Source organism: Mustela nivalis (genome assembly GCF_964662115.1).
Source record: "Mustela nivalis genome assembly, chromosome: 9".
Taxonomy (NCBI): domain Eukaryota; kingdom Metazoa; phylum Chordata; class Mammalia; order Carnivora; family Mustelidae; genus Mustela; species Mustela nivalis.
The window spans coordinates 115,239,527-115,250,153 of record NC_139028.1 but is presented as its reverse complement, the minus strand read 5'-3'; the positions used below and the strand labels follow the sequence as shown (position 1 = coordinate 115,250,153).

The following is a 10,627-nucleotide window of genomic DNA, read 5'->3' as shown; positions in this document are numbered from 1 at the left end:
AGCAGCGGCCCCAGCTCAGTCGCCACCGCCCCGGCCAGAGTTCCCTCCGGCGACGCCAAGCTGAAAGCGGAGGGCGCGCGGGAGTGGGCGCCGGCTGTCGAGTCCCTGCTGTGGGAGCCCTCGGTGGGGCTGCGAACACCTGACCTGCAAACACGCCGCGTGGGGGCAGGAGGTGGGGTTCCGGATGGCCTTGGAGACCCTGTTACGGGCGTGGCACCTGTCTAAGGCTCTGCATTCACCCGGTAACACCCTGGGAAGCAGCGCCGAGTGACAAAACGGAGGCAAACCGAAGTGGAGTGAATCCCCCAGGTCGCAAAGTCATCCCGCGGCTGCGCGCAGATTTGAACTCACACCGCTCGTCCCCGGGGCGGGATCCGGGCGGCCCCCCACCCCCACGCGCGCCCGGACGCCCTAGACACGCCCCTCGCGAGGGGGCGGCCCGCGGGGCGGGGCCGGGTCGTGGGGAGGAAGTGCCCGGCGGGCAGCTCGCTCTCGGGGCGGCCGCCGCCACTGCTCCGGCGGGGTCGGGCCATGGAGGCGGTGCCGCCGCTCTACCGGGTGGCGGGGACCGCGGGGCCGCAGGCAGATGAAGACCGGCTCGGGGTCCCCGACGGGCCCGGGGCTCCGGTGAGCGGGGACGGGTCTGCGGGGGTGGGGGTGCGAGGACCCGGAGTGCGGGGGGCCTCCCGGGCGGTGGGGTAGGGGGCAGGGGGCGGGGACCCGGGGCCTCCCGCGCGGGAGTCGCGAGTCCGCCGCGGGGGCCTCGGTCCCGGGTGCGAGCGCCGTGCGTGCCCCGCAGCTGGACGAGCTGGTGGGCGCGTACCCCAACTACAACGAGGAGGAGGAGGAGCGCCGCTACTACCGCCGCAAGCGGCTGGGCGTGCTCAAGAACGTGCTGGCGGCCAGCGCGGGCGGCATGCTCACCTACGGCGTCTACCTGGGTAGGCGGCCCCGCGGGTCCCGCGCAGAACCCGCGGCTTCCCGCGCCCACCCCCGGCTTCCCCTCCCAGCCCGGGTCAGGGAAGGAGAAACCCAAGGGGCCAGTTGGCCTCCCTTCCTCTTTCACTTCCCCAAATGCCGCCCTGCGGCTGCAGCTGTGACCCCACCGCACGGAGGTGGGGTCCCCGGGCAGTGTTCCCGGTTCCCGGCCAGAGCCTTCGTGGGTGGGCGTGCGGGGCTGGACTGGGCGCCCCGGGCAGGTGTGCGGCCTTCCGGATGCGGAGCGCTGCCCGGGTGCGGGTGCGGGTGTGGGAGGGGGTCTGGATTCACGTGGCCGGCGCTGCCACGGACTGTCAGGACGCTTGGCCCCGTCCGGGCAGCCCTTTCTGTCCTCCTTCATGGGCACTGGCATCGGGGACTCCTTTGGCGTGGGTGGTGTGTCGCCGCCAGAGTTCAGCAGTCGCCGTCATGCCTGCTCCCTATCCCAGGCCTCCTGCAGATGCAGCTGATCCTGCACTATGATGAGACCTACCGCGAGGTGAAGTACGGCAACATGGGGCTGCCCGACATCGACAGCAAGATGCTGATGGGCATCAACGTGACGCCCATCGCCGCTTTGCTCTACACGCCGGTGCTCATCAGGTGCGAAGCTGCTGCCGTGCGGAAGGGATGTGAGGGCTGTTGGCCGATGGTGTTCTGGGGGCCGGGACCTGGGTACAGGCCATGCCTACCTGGAGGGCTGAGAGAGAAGGAGAGAACCTGGGTTTGGGGAAGGAAGCTGGAGATTGGCCCGAGGGCGCAGTTTGACAGAACAGAAAGTCACTCCTGCGCCTTCGCTCAGATTGCCTCCCATGGCATCGCCCTGGGCCTTCCTTCGTGGCCTGGAGCTACAGTGAGTGACCTTTGGGATCAGAGCTGGGGAATCTCTGGAGAGACTCTGATAAGTCCCCAAGACCCAGGCACCAAGCCTGGCCTGATCAGCTGTGGTTAGTGTTGAGGGACATTTCTCACTGAAAAGGCATGGCTGGGCAGGTGCCCCAGAGAGTTTACTCTGGACCAGAGCCTTGGAGGCATCTGGTCTGGCCTTATGGCCTGTGTGAACTCCCCTCCATAAGCACCCTCCTCCCCAGGAGGTGGGTCTCTGCTCAGATGAGACCCAGAGACTAGCAGACAGGTTACATGGGTCTTAATTCCTCTATCTTAAACCAAAAGCCAAACAAACGAGAAACAAACAAACAAACCTTCCAAACCCCCAAAACTCAAAGCTCCTTTAGCATAATTGTACAAACAGCATTAGAATCATAACTGAAATCAGAGAAAAGAAAATCCTTCCAGGCCCACCAGCCGATCAGCTGTTTGTGGTCCCTCCAGCACAGATGGGTAACGTTGATGTCCTTGTCACCAGAGCTGTGTGTGATGTCCACTTTTACTTTCTTTCTTTTCGCTGTGCACATCTTGGCCGGCTCCTCAGTCTTCATTCTGGCTACTTAAGGAGGGTACGTTCTCTGCAGAGGCGGCGGCACTCAGTCATGGCTCCGAGTTGGACATTCAGCTCCCTCCCCTTTTTGTGCATTTACGTTGTACTTGTAGCTCTCCCCCACCTTTTTTTTAAAGATTTTATTTATTTGAGAGAGAGAGAAAGCATAAGCAGGGGAAGATGTAGAGGGAGGGGCAAGAGGTAGAGGGAGACACAGAAGCAGAGATCCCATTAAGTGCCCGGTGGGATGTGGGGCTCGATCCCAGGACCCTGAGATCAAGACCTGAGCCGAAGGCAGACTCCTAACTGAGCCACCCAGGTGCCCCTAGCTCTTTCCTTCTTAGGAAAAAAAAAAATGCTATGATAAATTTCTAACAGTGGCCTTAGCAGAGTAGAGGTATGCGAAAGGCTTTATGGCTCTTAAAACAGATCGCTATGGATAACAACAGCTAATTCTTTCTTTGTTTCCCATGAGCAATTTTCGGCAGCTTGCCCTGGTCCCACAGGCAGCATCTGGCAGTCAGAAAGTTAGAGTCCCCCACCCTCAGCTTGCCCCTTGCCCAAACTACTGGGCAGATTTTTTTTTTTTAAGATTTTATTTATTTGAACGAGATCACAAGTAGGCAGAGAGGCAGGCAGGGAGAGAGGAGGAAGCAGGCTCCCTGCTGAGCAGAGAGCCGGATGTGGGGCTCCATCCCAGGACCCTGGAACCATGACCCGAGCCGAAGGCAGAGGCTTTAACCCACTGAGCCACCCAGGCGCCCCGGGCTGATTTTCTAAAGAGTTATGCCAGTCCGCATGACCCTGGGCATGTGCCTCATTTTTTAAACCACAGCCTCACTAGCAATGAGTGTTAGTATTTTTACTTGTTCACCCGTTTACTCCATCAAAACGTACAGTACATTTTTTTGCGTGTGACTTGCCTTCCCCCAAATAGATCAGAGTCCCGTGTATTTATTACACAGAAAAATATGGTTCATAAAAGACCCACGGCTTCCTATAATAGAAGAGAAAGTTATTGTACCAGAAAATTATGGTCATTTGAGCCAATGGGGAAGAAACTTCCCAGATGACCAGAGTGGGGCTGCCGGAGCAATGGGCAGGCAGGAAGAGAGATCGGTCCTGGCTCTGGCCTCTCTGGTCCTTGTTTCCTTGTCCCAGTTTGGGTTGTGCTCTTGGGGGCCCTGAAGTCCGAGCACATGAGATCAGAAAGGGAAGGGGGCTTGGCCAGTCAGCCCAGAACACAAACGAGAGCTGGATGTGCCCGTAGACCACTGACTTATCCCCCACCCCACCTGATCCCCCTCCATCAGGCTTGTGGCTTGGGCTTTGCGCCTGCATGAAGCTGTGAAAACTGACACAGGGCTCCCCTGAGACCACGAACAAGTCCGTATCTCTGCTACTCCATCTTAGAGCCCCTGACTCCAAGCCCAGGGATTCGCTCCCTGCCTCACATCAACTCACGAGCTGGGACTTGGAGCTCGTGGTGGCTTGTGGCCACCCCGGTCTGAGGCCACAGTAGTCTGGGTAGGCTCGTGGTGCCATCGTCCCTCCCACTGCCCACAGGTTTTTCGGCACCAAGTGGATGATGTTCCTAGCTGTGGGCATCTATGCCCTCTTTGTCTCTACCAACTACTGGGAGCGCTACTATACGCTTGTGCCCTCAGCTGTGGCCCTGGGCATGGCCATTGTGCCTCTTTGGGCCTCCATGGGCAACTACATCACCAGGTGAGCCTGGTAGACATCGGGGCGGGAGGCTGGAGACCTGGCTGAGTCTCTGCTGCATTGCCAGTGACTGGGGGACCTTGGACAGCTCTTTCTGCCTTTTGGGCCTCAGTTTCCCCATCCATGAGATGTAGCCCATAGCCCTGGATGCAGGAAGCAGAGACATCTGCTGGAGGTCAGACTGGGGGAAGCTTTCTCTCCTTTGTGGTCCAGGATGGCTCAGAAGTACTACGAGTACTCCCACTATAAGGAGCGGGATGAGCAGGGACCCCAGCAACGCCCGCCACGGGGCTCCCATGCACCGTATCTCCTGGTCTTCCAAACCATCTTCTATAGCTTTTTCCATGTGAGTACCACCTGTGGGCCCATTGGGGAGGGTATTCCAGGCCCAGAACCCACACATTGGAGCCCATGCCACAGTCTTTTCATTTCTCTAGTCCCACTGCCGTTTCTTGAGCCCAACCTCTGCTTACTTGCCTCTAATGACTGAGACCTCATCCCCTCCCTGTGCAGGAGAAAGTCCTCCTGCACTGGGCTCTCCCTCCTGCCATGAGGCTGCCCCCAGAGGTGGGAGGGCTCCTGTTCTGCCAAGCCTGTGCCCAGACCCCTTCCAGATCATGCTTGTGCCCCCTGCTTGGTTCTGAGCCTGGCCCAAGCTGCCCTCTTGCCCACAGCTGAGCTTCGCCTGTGCCCAGCTGCCCATGATCTACTTCCTGAACCACTACCTGTATGACCTGAACCACACACTCTACAACGTGCAGAGCTGCGGTTAGTCCTCGCAGGGTGGGGTCGCCAAGGCCTGCTCACCTCCCCCAGTGAGTCATCCAGCAGACACTGGGCTCTTGAGAATGCCCAGAGAGGATGTCCTTGCCCCCAGATTCAGGGCTGAGAGCCTGGTGGGCAAGGCATGTAGCCTTGTAGGAGTATGCATTGGGACATTGGACCTAGGCTCATGGGGACAGGGTACATCGGGGAAGGCTGCCTAGAAGAGATGCCATGTGGGCTGAGGCTTCTGGGGGACATCTCTCAGGGCCATGCATACATACCCTCAGAGCTCAGTCCCAGCAGGGTGAATGTATGGGATTGGGGGGTGGACTGGTACCCCTTGTCCAGCCTCCTGGTACTAAAGCAGTTGCGGGGGAGGGGGGAGGCACTCTTCTTTGCTGCTTGTCCAGCCGCAGTGGCCTTCACCTCCAAACTGCTCCCCAAATGAACCCTGCCTTTGCAAGCCCTGCCCTCACCCGCCACCTCTAACCCTCGCCTCCACCCGCCCGCCTTGCTCCATCTCTTTGTGGTTGAGTTTACAGTGTGCTCTACTCCGCAACCCCCAACCGCCTCTCTCCAGGTACCGACAGCCAGGGCATCCTCCTGGGCTTCAACAAGACTGTTCTGCGGACCTTACCACGCAGCGGAAACCTCATTGTGGTGGAGAGTGTGCTCATGGCGGTGGCCTTCCTGGCCATGCTGCTGGTGCGGCCCAGGATGGGGTGGGGCGGAGTCAGTGAAGTCTGGGGACCGAGGCGGGGAGAAAGGGGTGTGATCTGGGCGCATTGCTGGCAGCCTGGGCAAGGTTATGGCTTGGAGTCCTGGCTGAGTCCTGTGTGTGGGGGGGCCTCAACCTAGTGGCCAGGCTAGAGGCTCGGGACTAAACCTGGAGTTGGAATCCCAGAGGCCAAGGGGAAGGGAACCAAGGCTGATCCCAGGTGGAGTGGGAGACTGTCTGAGAGGACTGGGCTGGGGGCGGAACCCCAGAAGCAGAATTAAGATGTTGTGGGCGTGGCCTGGGCGTGGCCTACTCCTGGAGGCGGAGCTGGGAAGCCTGGCTTAGATCTGCCAGTGCGTCTGGAGGTGGGGCCTGGGGCTAGGAGGCGGGGCCCAGAACTGTGGGTGTGTCTGGGGGCGGGGCCTGGGAGCCGCTGCGGGCCAGGCCGCCCTGCCCACCAGTTCAGCTCGCGGGTCCGCAGGTGCTGGGCCTGTGCGGTGCCGCCTACCGGCCCACTGAGGAGATCGACCTGCGCAGCGTGGGCTGGGGCAACATCTTCCAGCTGCCCTTCAAGCACGTGCGCGACTTCCGCCTGCGGCACCTGGTGCCCTTCTTTATCTACAGCGGCTTCGAGGTGCTCTTTGCCTGCACGGGTCTCGGCCTGGTAAGTTCAGCCTGCGAGGCGTTGCCAGATAAAATACGGGACTCCCGGGCAAATTTGTATTTCGGATAAAAGATGAATGGGTTTTGAATACATGTGTGTGTATGCACAAGTGTGTCCCTGATGCTCCCTCTCTCATTCTTCTCTTCCTTGGCTTCCGCACTTCCCTCCCACTTCCCCTCTGCCTTAGGCAAATTATCATACGGCTCTGGGCCTCAGTTTCTTTCCGCGTGAAGTGATTCCAACAAGGATGCTTGCTTCCAGAGGGGTTTCACGGTTGAGATGGGATCCCATCCCTGCATCTGGGGACACTGTCCAGACTGTCATCTCCTGTCTGTGCCCTCACAACCTTCCCGTGACCCTGGGAGGGGTTAGCCCGGATCTCTAACACCCCTGTCCCCCCTGCAGGGCTACGGTGTGTGCTCCGTGGGGCTGGAGCGCCTGGCCTACCTCCTCGTGGCTTACAGCCTGGGCGCCTCGGCCTCCTCCATCCTAGGCCTGCTGGGGCTGTGGCTGCCACGCCAGGTGCCCCTCGTGGGTGGGGCCGGAGTGCACCTGCTACTCACGCTCGGCCTCTTTTTCTGGGCCCCCGCACCTCGGGTTCTGCGACACATTTGGATCCTCTACATGGCAGCTGTCCTCTGGGGTGTGGGCAGTGCCCTCAATAAGACCGGACTCAGCAGTGAGTACAGCCGTGGGTGCTGGGATGGCAGAGGGCCCTGTGGGGACCTCGGGGTGGTTGGGGAGGAGCTGCAGGCCAGGGACAGACACAGGCTCCCGCGGGCACCCTGGGGATCTGTTACGGTGCAGGTGGACCTCCACCCAGGTGCCTCGAGGGAGGGCTGCTGTATGGGAAAGAGCTGGGAGCAGGCATGAGGCCCCAACCGCAGTCTGCGGAGTGGCAGGGTGCACGCCCTGAGTCTGGGTTGTGGGGCAGGGGCATTGGGAAGTAGAGCCCTGTTTGCAGAAAGGCGGGGTGGGTCAGAGTTCAGCAGTGTGATGCTCTCTGCCCACCGGCGGGCGTAGCCTGGTGACAGCCAGCTGGTCCACGCAGGCGCAGCTCTATGTGTCTTCCACATCAGCTTCTGTTCTGATGGGCCATAATGTCACCCCTGGAAGTGTGATGTGGAGGACATCCCTGCCGTGGGCAGGGCAGGGGCTGGCTCAGGAGACCGCTGTGCCCCACCCCAGAGGATCCAGCCATCTGTGCTTGTCATCGGGCTGGAGCTCCACACTCGGGGCCACACTTTCTTGGCTGCTGCTCAGAGGCAGCCAACCTGGGTGACTCGGGTCCACGACAAGCCTGGGCCTGGACCTGGCATTCCCTTCTGCCCACACAGTTGTGTCTCCTGCCTCCTCGTGAACCCTGGGGGCTCCGTGTCCCCTCCCAGCAGCCCCAAGGGGTACAGTCACACCACAGGGCCTCAGGGCAGGGAGGTTAATGTCCCAGGTGGCAGGGGACAGTGCAGCTTGCCAGGCGCCATGCCAGGCTTTCTTGCCTTGAAACCTCGGAACACAACACACAATACATGTGGTGGCATTTTACAGGCCGGATACCTGGCCGGGGACTTAACTCACCCTGAGTCATTCCCAGAGCCAATGTTTGAATCCTCCTCTCTGTACTAATTCTCTGCACTTTACCGTCCTGAGAGGACAGGCTGCGTCTCCTGACTCCGGTGGGCTCTTTCTTCCCGCCCCAGGGAGGAGTCCTTGAGAAGTCGTTTGAACCTCCCAACTTCAGGTCTGATTTGCAGAAAGCTTGTTTCTGCGAGCAGTTTGCCCTGCTGAGTCCTGGGCGAGGAGAAACAGACTCCAAAGGTCCAAGAGAGGACAAGAGATGACGGCACATAGAGCACTCCACTTGGGAGGCCACACATGTGCTCTAGAGTGAGGCCCAACTGTCCATCCCCGGCTCTGCCCCCTCAACCCCCCCCCCACCCCCCACCCCAAGCAGGGTGCCTTCTCTGTTCCTGCCTCTCCTGGGCTCCCCAGGCGGCCTAACAACCAGGGTGTCCACCAGGGGGCAGGCCAGGACCTGTTCACAAGGGCTTTCTAGGCGCTCCAAGGCTAATGGCTGAGACCAGCCCAATGCTGGGCCTCCGGTGGGTCCCAGCGGGGAGATCAGCCACTCTGGGGCCCTGATGATGCCTCTTCCCTTCCTGCCCTGTCCTGCCCGCCTGCAGCACTCTTGGGAATCCTATATGAGGACAAAGAAAGGCAAGACTTCATCTTCACCATCTACCACTGGTGGCAGGCGGTGGCCATCTTCGTGGTGTACCTGGGCTCAAGCCTGCCCATGAAGGTGAGCCTGAACGTGGTGGGAAGAGGGTCTCTGGGCGGTTAGGCACCCCACTGGCCAGCCCCCGGACCACAGATACTTTCTGAATGCCCACTGTGGCCCCGCAGTGCCCAAAGGGCACCACTCCCCAAGGGCTGGGTCCTAGGTCAGGCCCACTGAGTGGCCCCAAACCAAGACCCTCTTACTGCCTCACTTCCCACTTCCCACTTCCTCAGTTTACCCATCTCTGAAGGGGTTCAAGTCTTCTTGTTCCTTGTGGGTGCCTCCCAGCCACCTTGAGGGTCCTTTGGTGACCTGTTCCCAGATGTCACCTCTGAGCTGTCCTTTCCCAGCCTGCAGGGAGCAGGGTTCCTCGTTCTCTGCTCCCACCGACCAGTGGGTCTGTTTAGCAGGTCCCCACCAACATTTGAAAAAATGAAACAGAAGAGAATGCGGTGCTTGTGTGTGTGTGTGTACTGTTAGGATGGGGAATTCTTTTTTTTTTTTTTTTAATAAGATTTTATTTATTTATTTGTCAGAGATAGAGGGAGAGAGAACAAGTGAGCACAGGCAGACAGAGAGGCAGGCAGAGGCAGAGGGAGAAGCAGGCTCCCTGCTGAGCAAGGAGCCCGATATGGGACTTGATCCCAGGACGCTGCTTAACCAATTGAGCCACCCAGGCATCCCAGATGGGGAATTCTGTTTGGCTGTGGGTCACGGTCAAAATCTTCTGGGGGGGGTCCATTTCTTATGGTCCCTGCGTGTCAGGGACACAGTGGTCTTAGCTCCAGCTAAGGGCACAGCTGGGCTTTGAGCCGTTACCTTCGGGGAGATGCTGAGGAAGCTGAGGTGTCCGGACAGAGAAGGAGCTGCGCCGGGACATGCGGGCCACGAGTGGACCTATCCCGCGAGGTATCTGTGCCCACAGGCCAAGCTGGCGGTGCTGCTGTTGACGCTGGTGGCGGCCACCGCCTCCTACCTGTGGATGGAGCAGAAGCTGCGGCGGGGCGTGGTTCCGCGCCAGCCCCGCATCCCGCGGCCGCAGCACAAGGTGCGCGGCTACCGCTACCTGGAGGAGGAGAACTCGGACGAGAGCGACGAGGAGGGCGTGCATGGAGGCGGCAGCGGCGGCGGCCTGGGGGACTGCGTGGAGGAGGAGGCACCGCCCGCAGGGCCCCGGCCTGGCCCGGAGCCAGCTGGCCTCTGCCGCCGGCCCTGCCCCTACGAACAGGCCCTTGGAGGCGACGGGCCAGAGGAGGAATGAGGGGCCCAGCCAGCTCGCCGGCCTCCGTTTCCCGAGGCTAAAGGTCAGGGTCGGGGAGCATCTTCAGGAAGGACCTTCTCCGGGACCGTAGGTTCCAGAACGCCCCAGAGCCCGGGGCCACCTGCCACGTGGTACTCACCCTGCGGCCCTTCCGACGCGTGTGGAGCTTTAAGACCCCTGGGCCGGGCCTAGGGTTGGAGGGACAGCGCAGCCAACTCAACCCCACTCCACGACCCCTCCCCAGGTCTGAGGAAGGACAGGGTCCTCCTGCCACAGCCACCCCCCCCCCCCCCCAAGCACAGCCCTCAGCCACGCGCCTCGGCAGGGTGTGTCTCATGCTTTGCACATCTATCCCTGTGGTCTGTCAAGAGGCACGACTTTTTACACAAAATGAGAATTAAAGAGGTTTTGTATTGTCCCGACGGGGAAGTGTCAGTCTGCGGGGGGTCAGCAGAGCATCCCGGATGTGTGCCCGTTGACCCTGCTGGGCCGCTGACTTTGAACCCCCATGGACCACCGGTGAGGGGGAGGATCCCCTAAGTCCCGCCCATCGGGCTGTAGCCCCGCCCTTCCCCACCTCTGCTTGTTTTGCCAGTCCCACCGCATCCGCCCGGGATAGGGAAGCCCCTGGGTTGGACTGCAGGGGCCAGAGCGGAGAGTGCGAGGGGGCCTGGGCCTGGGCGCACCGTGGAAAATAACCGAGGCCCCGGTGGGGCCAGAAACCGAGAATGTTGGGGACCCCTGGGTGAGCACAGGGCTGGCACAAAGCTCTCAACGAACGTGAACCATTGTCTACCTAT

At 60.6% G+C, this 10,627-nt stretch overlaps 1 protein-coding gene across 2 annotated transcripts; it reads left to right on the top strand.

The window, feature by feature from the left end:
• Positions 1 to 429: 429 nt before the first annotated feature.
• Positions 430 to 10,249, top strand: UNC93B1 (unc-93 homolog B1, TLR signaling regulator). Of its 2 annotated transcripts, XM_082748720.1 has the most exons (11): positions 430 to 627; positions 800 to 941; positions 1,428 to 1,581; positions 3,983 to 4,144; positions 4,355 to 4,487; positions 4,816 to 4,909; positions 5,487 to 5,611; positions 6,106 to 6,288; positions 6,694 to 6,967; positions 8,469 to 8,587; positions 9,492 to 10,249. In XM_082748720.1, exons 1-11 carry the CDS (start codon positions 532 to 534, stop codon positions 9,825 to 9,827), a joined length of 1,818 nt encoding a protein of 605 aa, XP_082604846.1. In that variant the 5' UTR covers positions 430 to 531; the 3' UTR covers positions 9,828 to 10,249. The 2 variants fall into 2 exon arrangements, with proteins under 2 accessions (XP_082604846.1, XP_082604847.1); XM_082748721.1 differs by lacking the exons at positions 6,694 to 6,967; positions 9,492 to 10,249 and having other exon boundaries at positions 442 to 627; positions 8,469 to 8,586.
• Positions 10,250 to 10,627: the final 378 nt, after the last annotated feature.

What these genes read in the sequence shown, in the direction of transcription:
- UNC93B1 (XM_082748720.1), top strand. Translation starts at nt 532, where the DNA reads ATGGAGGCGGTGCCGCCGCTCTACCGGGTGGCGGGGACCGCGGGGCCG. An exon ending in CCTGCACGGGTCTCGGCCTG is followed by an intron (nt 6,289 to 6,693) that starts GTAAGTTCAGCC and finishes TCCCCCCTGCAG; the next exon opens with GGCTACGGTGTGTGCTCCGT. An exon ending in CAATAAGACCGGACTCAGCA is followed by an intron (nt 6,968 to 8,468) that starts GTGAGTACAGCC and finishes GCCCGCCTGCAG; the next exon opens with CACTCTTGGGAATCCTATAT.